This window comes from Suillus paluster, assembly GCF_016628075.1.
Source record: "Suillus paluster strain FC165 chromosome Unknown EDB91scaffold_17, whole genome shotgun sequence".
Lineage (NCBI taxonomy): Eukaryota > Fungi > Basidiomycota > Agaricomycetes > Boletales > Suillaceae > Suillus > Suillus paluster.
The window spans coordinates 675,124-692,571 of NW_024537577.1; the positions used below are offsets into that span (position 1 = coordinate 675,124).

General features: G+C 48.4%; 7 protein-coding genes across 7 annotated transcripts; 5 read left to right on the forward strand and 2 right to left on the reverse strand.

Annotated features, from left to right (window-relative positions):
- Positions 1-178: 178 nt before the first annotated feature.
- EDB91DRAFT_1028609 (uncharacterized protein) lies at positions 179-780 on the reverse strand (the record flags this gene model as incomplete). The annotated part of the gene is made up of 2 exons (XM_041312680.1): positions 179-630; positions 693-780. Coding segments are annotated over 2 exons (540 nt in total), but the record flags the coding sequence as incomplete, so codon positions are not given.
- A 1,494-nt stretch (positions 781-2,274) lies between these two features.
- Positions 2,275-3,252, forward strand: EDB91DRAFT_213246 (uncharacterized protein). Its single transcript, XM_041326472.1, has 5 exons — positions 2,275-2,455; positions 2,505-2,519; positions 2,570-2,791; positions 2,851-2,949; positions 3,004-3,252. Exons 1-5 carry the CDS (start codon positions 2,371-2,373, stop codon positions 3,084-3,086), a joined length of 504 nt encoding a protein of 167 aa, XP_041178853.1. The 5' UTR covers positions 2,275-2,370; the 3' UTR covers positions 3,087-3,252.
- A 4,604-nt stretch (positions 3,253-7,856) lies between these two features.
- Positions 7,857-9,092, reverse strand: EDB91DRAFT_1124854 (uncharacterized protein). Its single transcript, XM_041318375.1, has 5 exons — positions 8,899-9,092; positions 8,752-8,840; positions 8,581-8,698; positions 8,452-8,528; positions 7,857-8,402 (listed from the first exon to the last, which is right to left on the reverse strand). Exons 1-5 carry the CDS (start codon positions 8,992-8,994, stop codon positions 8,237-8,239), a joined length of 546 nt encoding a protein of 181 aa, XP_041178854.1. The 5' UTR covers positions 8,995-9,092; the 3' UTR covers positions 7,857-8,236.
- An 821-nt stretch (positions 9,093-9,913) lies between these two features.
- EDB91DRAFT_1221061 (uncharacterized protein) lies at positions 9,914-11,058 on the forward strand (the record flags this gene model as incomplete). Its single annotated transcript, XM_041320905.1, has 2 exons — positions 9,914-10,299; positions 10,353-11,058. Exons 1-2 carry the CDS (start codon positions 10,004-10,006, stop codon positions 11,056-11,058), a joined length of 1,002 nt encoding a protein of 333 aa, XP_041178855.1. The 5' UTR covers positions 9,914-10,003.
- Positions 11,059-12,306: 1,248 nt separating this feature from the next.
- EDB91DRAFT_1335722 (uncharacterized protein) lies at positions 12,307-13,642 on the forward strand (the record flags this gene model as incomplete). The annotated part of the gene is made up of 6 exons (XM_041325507.1): positions 12,307-12,336; positions 12,362-12,575; positions 12,771-12,824; positions 12,993-13,318; positions 13,370-13,456; positions 13,513-13,642. 4 exons carry the CDS (start codon positions 12,307-12,309, stop codon positions 13,262-13,264), a joined length of 570 nt encoding a protein of 189 aa, XP_041178856.1. The 3' UTR covers positions 13,265-13,318; positions 13,370-13,456; positions 13,513-13,642.
- Positions 13,643-13,817: 175 nt separating this feature from the next.
- Positions 13,818-14,986, forward strand: EDB91DRAFT_1050872 (beta-lactamase-like protein; the record flags this gene model as incomplete). Its single annotated transcript, XM_041313569.1, has 4 exons — positions 13,818-13,853; positions 13,922-13,954; positions 14,004-14,028; positions 14,085-14,986. 4 exons carry the CDS (start codon positions 13,818-13,820, stop codon positions 14,984-14,986), a joined length of 996 nt encoding a protein of 331 aa, XP_041178857.1.
- A 102-nt stretch (positions 14,987-15,088) lies between these two features.
- Positions 15,089-15,454, forward strand: EDB91DRAFT_1050960 (uncharacterized protein; the record flags this gene model as incomplete). Its single annotated transcript, XM_041313575.1, has 1 exon — positions 15,089-15,454. A coding segment is annotated over one exon (366 nt), but the record flags the coding sequence as incomplete, so codon positions are not given.
- Positions 15,455-17,448: the final 1,994 nt, after the last annotated feature.

A 17,448-nucleotide genomic window follows, 5' to 3' on the forward strand; every position in this document is an offset into this window, starting at 1 on the left:
AAGGTGCTTCGCCTGTATGACACCTTGAACACGAACCAAAAGCGACTCTTGAACTTGGAAGTGGCGTATTTGGATATGCACACACCAGAAATTATTTACGAAGTATCTTTGACGTATCTAGCTAATAGAGGTATCAATTTGGTATAACAATAGCATCGCGTATATGATACCCACCCCTTTATTCGAACGGTGTACTTGGGTGATCCAGCATGTACTGCCGCAGTATCGTCCAATCCTTGCACCTGTGCACCGAACCCACACCATTCGCAGTGTGATACAACTTCCCATCGTCTTGAGATATCTGCGGAATATCCACTTCCAGCGTGGTATCAGCATTACAAAGCAACGCCTGCCGCAGATATCGCAAGCAGTGCTGGATGTGCTCTGCAGCATGCGTGCGATTCACCACATAGCCGACGCGGATGATGTCTAGGCAGTGAAATTGATGGTAAAGGGAGACTAGGAAGGTGCGGTTATTTGGGCCCAGGGCGACAAATCCGTCTGAAGGGAACAGCGTGCCCCATTCATTATCATCGTATAATGAAAAGTGACCCTCGCCGCTCTCCAGTTCGAGGCCAACAGATGGCAAGTCCAGCGGCAGCTGGGAGGGGTGGTCATCACCGATGTATGCTGCGGATGAGATAGTCAGGTCACTTTCAAGACCGAAATAGTAAAGTACACAGTCAACTTACTGTGAACGTGAGGGGTAGTAGGGGGAAGGAGACCATTGAGAACAGAAATAGTGTGTAATGTAAACATCACATTGATTATCGTGACCACCGCAAGAACGGAGATGCAAGCGAAAACGACAGTAGATGGATCCCGCAAAGACCACTGGGATACTGGTGAAGTGTGGTGAAGGCGTCGCTGGTGAGACATTATGGTTCCGGATGGTAGAAAGAGCTCATATGCAACTGGGTTCTATGATACACATATAGCCGCATCAAGCGGTGCCGACTACTTATCGAGTGCTGTGTGTTCATTTCCATATCTGACTTGTCAATGTCATTGACGGTTCCCAGATAGGGACTGATCCGACGAGGACCACAGCGTGGAGCAGTGCCGTGGCAAGTAAACCGTCGAGCCAAGACGTCAACTCACAGGATAAACTTTTACAAGATAAACTTTTCCCAAGTTGAGATGAAATCTCACCCCAGAGAGTAGGGTTTATGTGCTCAAACTGCCTTGATAGGTAGCTTCAGTCTTCTTAGCAGAGACCAATAGTATTTGTCCGTGCGAAATGCATGTAGTAATCGCGACTGCAGACATGCTATGAACTGCTGTGCTGCACACGTTTAATTAAACTGACGGCAATCAACCGTGGCGACTCCCAGGAAGCCGCGAGCATCAGATGAAACGATGGCAGTATGTCGCCGTGCTTATTGTAAGCTGTGAGTAATGATGAACTTTCTAGATTCAAGGTTTGGAATAAAATATGACACCAACTAACTTCTCAGCCGCATAAATACCCCCGTCATCTCATTCAGTCCTGTAATTGTCACTTTGCGTGCACGAGGTAAGCCCGAGGAATGCAACAACTTGTCTAGTGACTGACAGATACACGCGGTTGTCACAGCAGCAGGATTATTAACCAATGAACAACAAAGAATACACTCCGCTCGTACATAGTACAGAGGAGGAGGAAGAGGAGGAGGAAAGCACAGTCTCGCTCGAGGCGGTTGGAGCGTGCAACCCAAGCACGAGCCGCTTCACCGCTCCGTGGCGCATCGGCGTCGTCTTGGTTGCGTTCCTCGCGATTAACGGGCTTTGCCTAATGATCATGAACAACCGTATCCGAACTGTATCAAAGGCGCTCGAGTCATTGCTCGACGTCACAGATACCCGGCATTTGCCTCGCCCCGATCAATATGATGGGCTGTGATCATTTGATAACGCATGGGCCTAGATGGGGAACGGGTGATTTTGTAGACTCGCGCAGGAAGTGGGACGAATGAGAGAACCTATTTAGTGCACAATAAGACAACGTATATCAGCCAATGATTGGTTCGATTTGCTGTCGTATGGAAACTTACAGTGTGAACGGATGATGAACCTTGTTCTGGACATCCCAGACATTGTGGCACGATGCTAGCATGAGGGACTGTCCAGAACAGCTCTCGAAACGGTTGAGCTTCCGATGCACCGAGCGCACTTTGTGCGCGTAGATATCGCCTCATCGGCGAAGCGCAACTAATATGGAGGTTGGAGCAGATTCACGAAGCCCTTATTAGAAGTCCTCAATGGCAACCAAGCATGATTTCTCAAGGCTGCAGGCCCCACGCCCACGAGTCAGCGGTTCTCCTATAAGATCAGCTTGGTTGGGAGAAGTTTACATCAAGATCGTGGGTCTTACCTCTCGCAACCGCCATCATGATGCACTCCAGCATTCTATCCCTGATCTGCACTTTTTGTATTCTAATTTCGTGTGCTGCTCGTGTTGTTGTTAGAGACACAGGTCAGTCCTGGGTTCTAGATCACATGAATTTCAATAACCTGTATGACAGCCCCTGATATGGCTGGTGAGGATCTTCATATACCGCATGCAGCTATTGTGTGATCGTTGCGATAGTTAGCGATGACTACATTTCGATGTCAGGAGCGCTATGGGCACCAAGTATCCACGATAAGATAATTCCAAATAAAGGCAAGAAGTCATCACTCATCACTCACTGCTTGAACTTACCCCTCACAGTCCGAACTGTTGGTCGGTATGCGCCAGAGGCGCGATCAACGCCAGTCGATAAGGCTTTGTGGGAATCAAACCTGCATGAGAAATCATCGCCCAGCCGAGGTAAACGCGATCACTTGACTTGTCCCTAAGGCAAGCTACTATTTCTGCTTTTATCACAGCTCGCGCAGTCGACAGAAGGGAAAACGGACCACAAGAGACGCCGGTCAGTGGACTACTTTGGGAAGGTGCCGTCCACGAAGCCCTAGCTGCAAGGCAACGTTAGTCAGTATGAATCGTTGTTTTACCAGTGCTTACCAAGGAACTCTTAGCAGCTGTCCGACGTAAACCTGCGGATGCAAGTGTTGGAGGATTTCTATTTCAAAGCGCTGTTCACCAGCATATTTCTGACTCTTAAAGCAGTAATTATCGAGCACGAATCCCTTGCGCTATAGACAAAATGAAAGAAGCATTCATTCATGGAGGCTTGGATCGAGGGATTGAAAAGCACTATTGAAACATTCCCACACTGGCTTCGAGAAATGTTCAATAAGGATGACGTTCAACCTCGTTCAACTATGTAGTGAAGATCAATCACTTACCATTCTACGCAGGATCCCACATCACCCAAAATACGAACCTTCCCCGGTAATTTTTCGGATTAATTACATGAGACTGGCGGCCTGAAGCATAGTTAGCCTGCGGGAAATCAACAACAGTATTTTTAATCACGGCTGATATTTATTCTAGTGCACGAGGTCCGAGCCAGCCTCGCATCTATACAGGAGAAACGACCTGAATATCAACCGCGCCGTTCCGTAACTACTGGGCCCCATTAAATCGTCGGTAAATCCAAAAATAAGAACACCTACCCATGCTAAAGTAAGTCGATCGTGTTCCAAGAATAATTTGACAAAATGAGCCGAAGGAAAGGCGTACAGCAGACGGTGGCAGTGAAAGGGCGAACCGAGGCGTGTCCATCGAAATAATTACGCTTGTGAATAAGGTCTGGTAAGTCAGGGTCGTGAGTGTTTTCCGAGCGAGCGATAACTAGCTTGTTGAATTCCCATATGTGCACGTAAAAGCAACCCTCGAAGGATATTCCTTCCCTTTGTCGAATTTCAAAGCGTTCCCGAGGAAGAACATAGGCTATTTTGCTACCGGATACACTGATTCCGCGGCTTGAGTGATGCGGGAAGCAGCACGTATACTGGGGTCCCCAATCCGACCTGGGAATCTCGACAGGTGTCTCCGAGTGCAAGGCTGTTCTTGAGAAGACAACTACATCGATAACTAGAATAACGGGCCATGCGCCACTGAGAGCATCTATAACAATGACTTGTGACTCCAGAGAGGGCACGTAGCCAGGCATGAGCTCTGTGCGAGCTGTCGCGTCGTAGAACGATGAGGTAGCATGAAAGTTGTAGAAAGGCGTACGTACGGATTCCGGAAGGTGATACATGATTTGGCGCTGAGGTGATCCATGTTCTTGTAATATGTACAAGGTTATGATGCCTCGAAATTTGATGACAACAACATTCTGTTCGTCAACTAGATGGTAACCTGCAAAATCTTCACACACAGGATACTGCCTACGCTCAGCGGCAGACTTTCAAAAAATAGAATGAACTTACACTCATTGATTACTTGTACGAACACGTTGAATCTCCCACTGCGTTCGGTGAACTGAGTTTGATCCGATAGAGGACAACGATACGATCCCCATAGATCGCAGGCTTTCGCAACAAAAAGACGTGGTATCGGCCAGGTGCATCAAAAGTATGTTTGCACTTCAAGTAAGCGTTCACAGAATCTGTATGTGGAAGCTGGGACGAAGCCAACCGAAACCGCACCGAAAAGATGTGGAAATCTGGCTTGGTAGTGCAAAAACCAGAAAAGGACCAGAAGATCCTGCAGAGGGTCGACCACAACTGATCTCGTAGACTGGTTCTGAGATAATATCTTGAGGTTGTGTCTAGGCCACGAAGGGGAGAGTTTGATATTTTCGTTGTCCCACATCCACCAAATCCCAAATTTCACAGATTGTATCTCTGGGGGATCGCTGACAATAACCACTGCATCTTGGAAAACAGTGGTGGCATGGAAATCAGACTGCCAGTGACACGGATGTCAATATCTTGAGTGAGGACATCCTCCTGTAAACATCGATCGAGCCTAGGGTATGAGTCTCAGTGAAGCCCTGAGCATGAAGCTCAAGCTTGTATTGAATGTCGACAGAATACAGGGCTGCATCCCGGACGGCTTTGCAGGTCTAGAGTAACCGGAAGTTAGCATAGGAGAAAACATCGTACTACAGGAAAGAGCAGACTGTTGCACAGCAAGAAAGATCCCTGGGGGCAAGGAGGACTAGAATATGACATATCAGCCCTAGGCCTGTTGGAAGCGAAAAGAAGCCAATTACAACCGCCATCATCATCAAGCAATTTCGAGAAAGTTCAAACGTTGAATACTTGAATCAAGATCGAACGTTGAAGGCAAATTTGTCCCATCAACCCAGCCAAGGGGTAAATTTCAAACTCCGATAGGTTTTGTTCCTCCCATACGCCAAAATTAGAAATTACAAAGTACTTGTCCGAGTCAGTGATATCAACTATCAGTATCAAGACAAGATACAATGAACCATTAAGACAATCAGCACTTCTGCCCAAGAGTACTAAAAGCTTTTCTAAAAGTACTGTTTTTCTTTGGTTCTTCCATTCTTAATCTTCACAATGACTAGTACGATTGACTATCATTCCAAAACGGGCCAAATCCAGGCATCATTAAACACCGGTTTCGTGTTCATGGTGAGTGGGACACAGGATGCTGGCAGTGTACTACACTTCGGTTCCAAACACCGTGTGGCAGAGAGCTTGATATCTAACTACCAGATGATATCATTATTACTGTCGTCACCACCAAGCCACACTGCTCGGTCAGCTAGCTCCCTTTCGCCACCTAAGGCTACTATGTCAGGAACGGAACACAGTGTCTGCACCCGCTAGGGCCTCTCCGCGCACACGGCCTATCATTCCCTGAATACCGCAATTGAGGCGGTTAGCGTCGCCGAGTCAGCACAGAGCAATATCATAAGCGCTATTTCTGACAGCCAACTCTCGGCCCCGCGCCGCCTCTACCAGATGAATTATGCAAAGTCCGTGGCTGATTCTGTCGGGACTTGGTGATGCAACGGAGATACGAACGCCTTTCGGAACAAATATCGTTCACCACTCACTGCCCGTCCCAGTCAAAGAGGGATCATTGCTTTGGCATGAACAGTGCATTTGCCGTAGAATACCGATATGACTCGTACTGGCCGTCAACGGGGCCTGACGCACTGCGTGCGCGTATTCAGCAGCCAAGGCATTCGTATAAATGGTAAGATGGCTTCGAGCATTCCATTTTTCATAGTCCTTGAATATCACACATCATTCATATAAACACATCTCTTTAGCCGATTACCATCATCATGTTGCCTTCATTAGTTCGCTTCACAGTCGCTCTTGCTCTCGTATCATCTGTTCTCGGTGCTGCCATCCCCGTAGATCCAATAACTACCGCGACCGCTACTGCTACTTCCTCTGCCCAGCAGAAGAGTCCCCCACCTGGTGCTCTGTGGAAGAACAATGTTCACGCGAAGGTTGGAGCACCTGCAGCAACGCCAACCACAGAAGGTGATTTTACAAATACGTCGAGTTGCAATCTTTTACTGACACATACTTTGTCGCATCAGGTGGACTTGCACCTTCCCGGCGTTCTGGAGAACTTTGGGAGGGGATGGAACATGCAGAGGTAGCACGAGATGGTGGTGCACCCTCTCGCCGATCCGGCGAGCTCTGGCGCGGATTAGAACATGAAGAGGTAGCCCGAGACGGCCCGGCACCCCCTCGCCGATCTGGCGAGCTCTGGCGCGGATTAGAACATGAAGAGGTAGCCCGAGACGGCCCAGCACCCTCCCGCCGATCTGGCGAGCTCTGGCGCGGGCTAGAACATGAGGAAGTTTCCGCTTCCCCTGACATTTAAGGTCAGTCCCTGTATGTGCCTCAGGCTTACGAACCTCATCCTGATCCACCGCTTACAGTTATATTGCGTCATCCTGAATTTAGCTACGAGCGAGAATCTCCGCACTTTCGCTGTGTGTGCGGGCACGCACAGCCAGGCTCTGACAGACGGACACTTGGCATTACTGAATACCTCGTATAATTTTTATGGCCGATCACCACTTTATAACCATACCCATTAACTTCAGCGATAGCTGATTTCATTACTTATTATACTCCACTATATTGCTTTGATGATTAGTTACTTTATTTAGATAAGTTATTCGTGACGTGCTTGTATCTGTAGTACGAGTCAACGAAATGTATTGTCAGTTCGCTTGCTATCTACAAAAGTGTAAGGACCGAGCGGTTTGTGATTGTAAGCAACGTATATTGTACTCCCTGAGACAACTCATCGCAACGCCCCGAGGCGAGTGGATTACTAGTACAATGTACTATTACTGAGTATGAAGTCATTACGTTTCACTGACGCTTACACAGCTCATCATCGCTTCAGGCAAACCCTGCCCTCTCACGTCCCAAGTGATTACAAGCCTGTTGTGCAGCCAAGTCCTGAGCGGCAGCTCTGCTACTCGATGACGCGGAGCCATGATTCATATCGTCGACTGCCGTATTGGTTAGTATGCACACCCTTGACTCCTAGATACTAGCAGCAGCGACGTACTATAGATGGTCGCAACCCATGTTAGACAGTTGGGAGGACCTCGCGAAGAGATTTCCCATCGGATATGATCAGCAGCCGTGGCACCGTAAATCGTATGTAAGAGATTGGACAAGTTCGTGCGAGCCTGAGGGTCTGGAGGTCAATATTAATGAGTGAATACATCCCAAATATTGAACGAAGAACTCAGACACACATTCTGAACTAATAGACATTCCTGCAATTAGAGCAGACGTGTTTCCAGTAGAATCTAGATAAGAGAATGAATCCTGGACCCGACATGGCAATAACAGGCGCCAGCTTTATGATCCTCCGTTATGCCCGGTCCCGTCAATACTTCCTGACGTCACATATTTACCACAAGTAACTTATGCAGCAGGGATTTTGTAGTGACCCGATCACCTCCACGCAGATCATAACTAGGCTCCTCGCAGGGACGATACTCAATCACCGGTGGAACGTTGTTGAACATGAGATAAATAACGTGTTATTGGCGTGTACTACATACGTTGCAACATGATTTTCGATGGGGCCACTGACCACGCCAGCTCGGGACCTCAAACGGTCAACATCTACCCCAAGACATCAAATAGCCCACGGAAACATGCTACAAAATTTGATTCCAAAATACAGTCGAACCAGGATATGAAACCTATCACATCTAGTGAAATAGTAGCAACACCTCGCGCACCTGACATAAATCACCAATAAAAAAGAAAGAAAAGGAAACCCAGCTCCAGACGTGGATAAGGTAAAGGTATTCGTGGCATCACCAGGATAATTGTAAAGATGAATAGTTCGGCCAGCGGGGTATCACCCGTCATAAAGGTGTGGGTATCGAGGCCATTACAGAGCAAAGACAATAAATGCCAAGAGTCCAGAGACAACGGTGGTCAATGCGGTGAGAGGGCGGATTGACAAGGCGCCAGAAGCGGGAGCAAGACCTGCATTAGCAGCGCCAGCAGGAGCATATGTGGTCGTCGGGGATGCAGTGGAGGCGGCAACTGTTAGCCTGTCACAGAAGTGAGCTCAACACATAAATTACCGGGATAAGAACTTACGTAGTGCCACTTGAGGAAATGACAGATGGGGTGGAGCTCGTCAAGCATGACGAATCACTACTAGCTGCCACAGTGACCTGATATCTGCGTTAAAAATACCTGATTGACAAAGGTAGACAATTTGCTCACAGTTCCACTCCAGGCCTCATTTCCTTCAGCATCCTCGAGCGCGAGCACGATCGGGGTGCCAGCAGCGATATTGACTGTCCATTCCGTTGAAAGGCCGGTTATGTTACCTAGGTTAACACTATGTCAAGAACGTCAGGTCACATGAGTTAGAGAAGGTTCAGAGAAACGCACAGAGCGTCGCCACAGACGTCATCTGCGGAAACTACAACAAGGTTGTAGGGAGAAATTGACTCTGTCCAAGTGATTTGAGCACCTGTACACTAATTTTGCACAGGTAAATCAGCACGCTAAGAGGACATTTATTATCAGACGAATTACCTGGACAAGAGCGGGGGTGTAAATCGTAAAATCAGCTAATGCGCCTTGAATGGCAAGGGCGACAAAGAGAGTGACTGAAAAGAGTGTAGCGAACATGTTGTGACTTCGCGTGTGTTGTGTCTTTTGCAAGGAGAGGCTGAGTCGGGGTATACGGAATGAGCGGCTTGCAGGACACGGGTGAAAGGGGGAGGAAGAAGAGCAGAATGGGGAATTTAGAAATTACATTCGAACAACATTAAATTTTGGAACCCCGCTCTATTCACCACGGTTGTCAATTGTCATGGTACTTACAAGGCCATCATATGTACAAATCTTGTCAAGCCATTGATGATGACCGCGGTGACCAGCTGATTCCAGGCCTCAAAACCCAGTGCGCGACCAGAGCAATTAAATAACACCGTTAGCAAGCAGCTCATCAGCATCGCAAAGCAGCACCGTAACAAGCAAGAATTTGTGTCGCCTTTCTCGCGCTTGCCAACCGAGCTTCAACCGCAAACTTTTATCCTATGTCTCTCTGACTCATTGTTTGTTACCTGAACCAAGGCAGGCTCAAGCGATCACAAGGATCTGCGTAGACCTGGAGGTCTGGGCCATACAGCACCTAAGTCCATTGACCCGCACGCACCTTCACTCCTTGCGGATCGACAATTGCCTGACCCGATATGGTCTCGCGCTCCTCAACCCATTCAATCTATTCACATTCCCCAACTTACGCGTGCTTGAAGTTGGCTATCCATTAAAGTGGCCTCATGAGGAGTTCAAGGCATTTTTGGCAAGGTCGAAATGCCCCCTGAAGACCCTGACTTTCACCTCTCGAAGACAGGCGACAGATGAGCAGCAAGCGGAATACATTACCCTCATTCCCTCACCTAAAGTAGAATCATGAGGATGTGGGTCAGAAGATTAGCACTTTCTTTTTGCAGCCCAACATCCTCATTGTGACGAGTGGAGTACGTAACTGTATCACGTTCATTTCATTCGACCAATTGTAAAATAGACGCTCCTAACGATTTAGCAAGTGCCCCAGCTCCGAATTCACCATGATAAAGGTAAACAAGCTGGAGTCCCTAGGTGTTCTGAGAGGGTCGTTTTCAATCGCACCATCATGGAAAATCCTACTGTTGTATACAAAAACGTCGACAAATTCTGCTTCGATGACGCAAACATTATCCTCTACGTGCAACAAGACAACCCAGAGGATCATACCGTAATCAATCACTTGTTCCGCGTCCACAAGGCAATTTTATCCCTACATTCACGCGCGTTCGGGAGCATGTTTCTGGTGCCCACGCCGCCTGTTGGTTGCCATTCTCAGCAAATTCATGACGGCCTCTTAATGTGTCCCATGTTCGATGACCTGAAGGATGTGACAGACCTTCTTCAAACATTTTATTACCCCTGGTGAGCCCGACAATCAAATTGAAAGCTGTGAACGACTGCTGATACATGAAAAGCTCATCCGCTATAATCATTCCTCCACACGTTTCTGATACACCTATCAGACTCAGGGGTCTCCTCCATATCGCTCGGAAATATCAAGTCGACAGGCTTTACGAGCATATCGTGACATCAATCAAGGCAGATTGGCCTCAGACACTCCCGAGATGGGATTTTATGGACGCCATGGATATAGAGAGGATGATTAAGCCCCATACAACTATACCGTGGGATCCAGAACTCGAGGATCAACAGAAAATGTTAGAGCCTGCTGCAGCGATTCACATCGCCCACGAGTTCAACATTCCAGAAATTCTACCCGCTGCGTTTTACCATCTTGCCCGCATCAAGATATCATGTGACTATGATGAAGTGCGCCAGAACCTCTGTCCCAAAAGTGAGCACGCAGCTCGTTGGGGTATGCTTACGTGGGAGGACTTGGCTTGTCTCTTGCATGGCAAGGAGGAGATGGAAAGCATCATGCATGATTTTGTGGGCAGAACACGCTGTACCAGTGGTTGCAGTTGTAAATGGCAAGAATCGCGTCTAGCGATGGACTACGAACACGATTCTTTGAAGGCGCTGAGGAACATTGCGAGCATTGAAGCATGTAAAATGTGCTGGGATTGCCGTCGGTCTCTACTGACCCGTGCGGCGGCGCAAAGGGAGGAAATTTGGTCTAGATTATCAGAGATATTCCACCTGCCTGTGGCTACACCATGATGTGATATTTACTTCTGATACTTTTATCTCAAGTAATAGTATATGAGAGTGATGATGGATATCGCAGCTTGTAGAAGCGCTCTCGCCACTGCTGGCTTCCCAGTATAGCTGGAGTAGAATGATTTCATCAGATGCCTCAGCGACGATCGCCGACTCGTTCTTCCATATCCACGTTTGAGAGAAGACAGTAACACGTGCATCATACTATTGACGAACTTCCATATTCAGTGTTAAGCTACAAGGTAAATGACCTGGTTATCAACTGCGCCGGGTCGAACCTACATATAGTTTGGCCGCATTAAACTATCGCTGCGTTCTGAGTCATAATTAAGAACACCTTACCCATGTTGAAATAAGCCAATCCTGTTCCAAGAATAACCCATGAAGGCCACGCGTCGAAAAAGACTCATGGCAGACGTAGCAGTGTAAGGATGATTCGAGGTTATCTCTTGTCATAATATGACCAAACTAGCCTGCCAGGCTTGCGCATAAGAAGGCTTGGTGAGTCGGGGTCGTATGTAATTTCCGGAGATTGCTGATTGATATCCCAGATGTGCGCATAGAAGAGACCGTCAGGAGGAAGTGCTTCCAGTCTATGTCCAGGTGCAGAGGTGCGAGATCGACTCGGAGGAAGACTGATTTAAATGATGCGGAAAGCAGCACGTATGCTTGGGTCCCAAATCCGACCAGGGATCTCGACAGGCGTAGGGCCTCTGCATGACCATATCAATGAGGTGCTCGAGTCATGGTGCATGACACATGGGTTGGTTAGTTGCGAGCCTTGGCAGTCACTGGTGCAGGATGCCATAAGGCGCTTAGTCAGCACTATACGCCAAATTGGTTCCAAAGTGCAACTCCCCCACCTGAACGTTGAACTGCACATGGGTAAGTACTAGTAGTGCTTTAACTAAGGCATTAGGACGCGTAGAGAGGTTAAGCGTCAAGCGCTAATTCCTTTGGCTATTGCTTACATGCGAGGCAAGCAGACAGTTTCGATGCCATATGACGTAAGGGAAATGAAGTGAAATTCTTCAAGCTATTAGGAGGCATCCCCCTTTGTCTCTCTTTGGTACTATAACAAGCTCGCTCAGAGTCTGTATCAACCTCCTTGCACGAACGGATCCAACAGTGTACAACGCTTCGTGGCCCCATAAATCATCAGATGGGGAACACAGTCCAACCAATGCGCAGCTCCTTCGCGGACGGTGACCTTGTATTGTATGTTCTAATGTATCTTCCTGACTTTCAATGCCTTGCATCAACAATCCTGACCTCAAAGTCCGTTTACAACATCTTTCAGCAGCATCCTTGCTCGATAACCCGCTCTGTGGCTTATAACTTGGTTGGGCCAGCATTACCACAAGCATTGCATTTCGTCCGGTACCGTAATGCGCAACAATATTCCAAGTCTATCGGTAAAATCGTGGGCGAGGATGAGATTCAGAAAAACCCAGTGCTTTCCAGCAAAGATATCACAGGCCTCGTGGCCATTTCCACCCCCATTCAAGAGTTCGATTGTGCGCGCAGTCGGAGGTATTTTTTTATCACGTTTTACACCCCGATCAGTTAATGATTTGTCCCGCAGAATGAAAGACCAAATATCTGAGACAAGTCGGCTCTACTCGCCGGAATTGATACGATTCCAGAGAGCATTGTACAGATTGTACTTGTCCTTTACTCTTTTCAGTTGAGGATCGCTCATTCGATGACAGGCTCGCAATGTGAATCTGAAAGTGTCCAGGGGTTGGATTCATGGGGATCAGGTAGTAAGTCAAAAATTACAGCGAACAGGACCTACTCATCCCCGTAACTCTCGAAGACTGGAGATACTGTTGGAGTGCGCGTTGTAACGGTGGGTTCTGGTCCGGCGGGCTTCAGAGATAGGGGTCAGGAGTCTCGTAGAGGTGTCCAGAGTCCATAGCTGCATGTTTTAGGACTTACCATCATCATGCGTGTTTGGCTTCTCGAGGCTTTTGCCTGGCGAGGACTGCGAGCTCACAGGGTCATTCCTGGCCCGTTCCAGCGTGAACCGCATGTCCTTTTAATTGTGAACTTACTGAAAGGGAATTTAAGCAAAAACCATGTATACGAAGGACATTTCTCTAATGTGGTAGAGAAGACACCCACTGAACAGTTGATTTCGACTGCAAAACACCGGCTTATGACACCCGGAACAAAAAAGACTGGTTATGCCGACAATGCTTAGAGACGTTTATACACGACCATCTCCATGTTTGGTACTCAAACCAGAAGGTTGAGAGTAAGCTTCTGCCCTTGATAAATTTCATTCTGTTCACTCGATGCCTTCCAGAAGGACACCTGATCCCGGACAATTGCAGCCACGGATACAACTGCGTTACGCAAACCGAATAAATATGCACACGCTAAGGAACTGGATGTGAGTTTCTGCGAGTTGTTCCTAGTGTCGGGAAGTTGAATTTGTTCTGGCTGTAGCACTTGTGTGAACCTATCAAGGGATATGACAACCTTTGAGTGTGACCTCGCGGGAATTCATCATGAATCAAGCACCCTGTAGACGAATTTCGATGTGTGATACTGTAACAGAAGTAGAGAACAAGTAGAGACATTCGTCAACGTACTTCTTGCTCCACTAAAATTCATGAAAGTTGAATTAGGGATTCGGCAGTTATCTGAGTTACTTGTAGACTCGAACCGCACACGTGGTTCCACAAGCAGTTTGCAGTGCACTGTGTCCATGGATCGGTGCACTGGCACACCTGTAACGCTGAACAACCATCATGGCGACACTCGAGGTCTTAGCATCCATTACTAGGGTAAGTCTCAGCCTCTGGGGCTCAGAGACTATTCTCTAACCTACGAATTAAACTCATCGCCTGGATAGCTGAGCGACCGTGTAGTGAGAGTGCTGGGCCAGGTGAGTGACATCATGCTTCCGATGTTACTCTCATGACCGTCTTCCACAGAACCCAGGCAAATTCACACTGCAAGGTAACTACTTCCTTCCAGGCAGAAGTCTACGGAACTCAAATCCGACGACCTCGCAGGGACCAACACTTATCTTATCGGCGAGCGCAACCCCTACACCCTTATCGACACCGGCTCAGAAGGCAAAGATGCCTACATAGCTCAACTCGAATCTGCCCTGAGCAACACCTGCAAGCTCACGAACCCAAATGAACCCCATGTATCCGACATTATCATATCTCACTGGCATGGCGATCACATAGGTGGGCTGTCCTCCGTCCTCTCGCTCCTGCGGAGAATGTGGGACGAACGCAACACCCCTGCTCCGTTCAAGCCACCCCGTATACACAAGTTTCCCCTTGTAAATGCGCCGCCGTCTGGCGCCAATGCAACTATCGCTCCCCCTCCCCCGGGTACATACATTCCCGCCGCCAACGGTGTCTTCCTGCACGATCTCGCAGACGGCCAGCTGTTCCCAATAACTGGCTCTCCCTCTTCCATGCAAGTCATCCACGCCCCAGGTCACACCGCCGACTCCATTAGCCTCCACATTCCCGACGACAACGCCCTCTACACAGCTGACACCGTGCTCGGCCAGGGCACAGCGGTGTTTGAGGACTTAGGAACGTATATCTCCTCCCTGCGCAAGCTACTCGCTTTTCAATCTGATTATACTGTGTTGTACCCTGGGCATGGCCCCGTCGTCGCTGAGGGTCCTAAGCTCATCGGTACATATATCGCGCATCGCATGGAGAGGGAGGCGCAGATTGTTAGTGTCATCGAGAAACCCAGTCCTGAAGGACAGCCTTGGTCTACATGGGGAATTGTATCCACGATATATTCTGCGTACCCGCAGAATCTATGGGAGCCTGCTGCACGAAGCGTGAATCAGCATCTCAGGAAGCTTCAAGCCGAGGGCAAGGTGAAGAGGCTTGAGGGTGAAGACAAGGATGTGAAGTGGGAGTTACTAGCGAAGTTGTGAAGGAGGGGGCGAAAGGGCTGATTTATCAAAGCTACGGGGAGGATATATCATGAAATATATTGTGCATGACATCCAATGTAGGAACCACATCTCAAGGATCAATTAGTTGATTTACGACACTGTCTCAAGGCATTGCCAACAGATATTCCGATTCTAAAGACATCAAAGTACAACTTTTCTAACTTCGAGCCGGATGCTGATTGGACTGCAGAGATTGGCGAGGTTGGTGCTGTCAACCGAGAGCCACAGGTTAGGTTTGGTAATCGTGCCGACGGCCTGAAACTCGTAGAGCGAGGCCCGGAGACAGAAGCGGTGGTGGATGTGTTTAAAAAATGGATTCAAAAATATCCAAGTGATATCGTCCTCCAGAAGTGGGTGACTGATACCCTCGAAGGTGCACGACGAGGCCTCATTCGCGCAGCTGGAAAAGCTGTGAATCAGATTTACTTGTCCTTCTGGCGAAACTGAGTTACCATGCACCTATACAGAGATGCCGAACCAATACCTGCGAAGGGGAAAGGTGGCGCCAAGCTTGATCCTCTGATGGATCTTGTCTCTGTCAATACATACCTCAAAAGTAACCCATAAAAGATGGTTGTTCGGTGTGCTGGAGCCGAATATGGATGTGCCACCACCTGGACTGCGCCTAGCTGGAAGGCCTGAGTATTCGAGCATGCGTTACACAATTTGACGCTACGTGACCATGTTCGCATTGCCATGACCAAGGAATCCTTAGGTGGTGGTGTCGAAAGCCAGAGCCCATTAGTGCCAACTGCCGAGTGGGTGGAGTGATCTGGACAAAGACCGAACTGGTGATGGCCAGCCACTTGTGGTATGTCAGACCCACAATTGCATTGTCTCGAAGCTGATCATCAGCGGACTAGAAACTCGCTGTTCGGATTTTCTCGCTTGTACCTAATTCGATGGCTGACGAGCGGACTGACTCGACGTTCACTTGGGTCAACTCACCACTCCGCAGTGTGAATCACCAACAAGGATTTGGCACCCTCTGAGGAACTACCAAGGAACACCATAACTCTTCTGCCAGCAAGCACCTTGCTGCAGGAGAGGGTCTAAACTGAGGCAGATTGGACCATGTAGGGGTTGTAGGGGCTGGTGTAGAGTATACAGTAATAGATCTGCCTGTGATTCAACGAAATCTTCACAGAGCGCACCAGAAATTGCGAAATAGTCTGTGCATTGTAGAAGGAGTCGGAGTCAAGGACAAACGTGGCCGAGTCGTGCCTTGTGCTTTTCGAATGTGCGCGATTTAGTAGGTTGGCATGATTGCGTACGGAAGAAAAATTATGGGGTGGATGACTTAGCTCCTTTCGCATACTGGTACATATGCTTCTATCAATCTAACGTCCACAAGTCAGTGAAACCATCAGAAGTCTGTCAAAAAGGAAGCGTCACGTGCCACACTTGACGCGTCGGACTACTTGCATTTGCAACTTCCATTGTGCCCTTGATTACGCCACATCAAAAGTCCACTGATCAATGGTTCGTCACGCCACATTGGCCGACCAGATATAAGGCGAGCGGAATCTGCACATGTGGTTATTTCTTAACGTTTTCCACTTTCCCCACTTCACTACCTGTGCGAACGTCACCAAGTACTTGTCATGTCGCCCGGCGACGCACAATGGGGCAAGCCAGGCTCATCATCTACTCCAGCACGCCCAAAGGCACTAGCTCAGGCTACTAGCTCATTAAATCTACTCCAAACAGCCGCGGGGCTGCTACTATCAGTGAAAACATCGACCTCGTCGGTGTTCAGTGAGCTTATTTCGTGTTGTATTCGAGTTGGACCTAATGTACATTCAGGGTTGGGGACCTCTGGCCATGGATTAAGCGCGACATCGAACAGGCTAAGACGTGTGAAGCTGATACGATGCTGCAAGTTTTCCTGCAGCGCGCTTCTCTCGATCCCGAGACTGAACAGCCCGCCCTCCTGCCAAGGTGTCTCGAGGCCGTTCTAGGTGTTTGCAATGGGACTGCACCACCTGAAATCCCCGATAAGTTATTAGCCTCTTCTGGCGTCAAAGAGGCTCTTAAGACATAGTAAGTACTCTTTCGCTAATGGGTGTCATCACCCTTATAACGATTGTCAGTGCATCGTCAAAAAACGAAAAAGGCTACTACAAGCCTTTCATTCTAGCCACCAACGTCGCGCTAGCTTGTCTTGATATTATCAAGGTCGACGGAATGTCTGTTGCTTCAGGCCTGAACATTATCTGTCAGCAGCATGCTGACAAGGATGTGAAGCAAGAGCAAGGCAATCAGAAGCAGGAAGCGAAACGAAAGCCCGACGTGGTCATCGTTCCTTTGCCAAAGCTCATGCGATGCCTTCGCGGGTTGGAACATGGGAGAGCCCGAGCACATGACCAAGGCTGCAACGATGGTGCCGGAAAACAATATCCCTTGGAAAGATGTCCTAGCCTCGATCGAGTTCAAGAGGA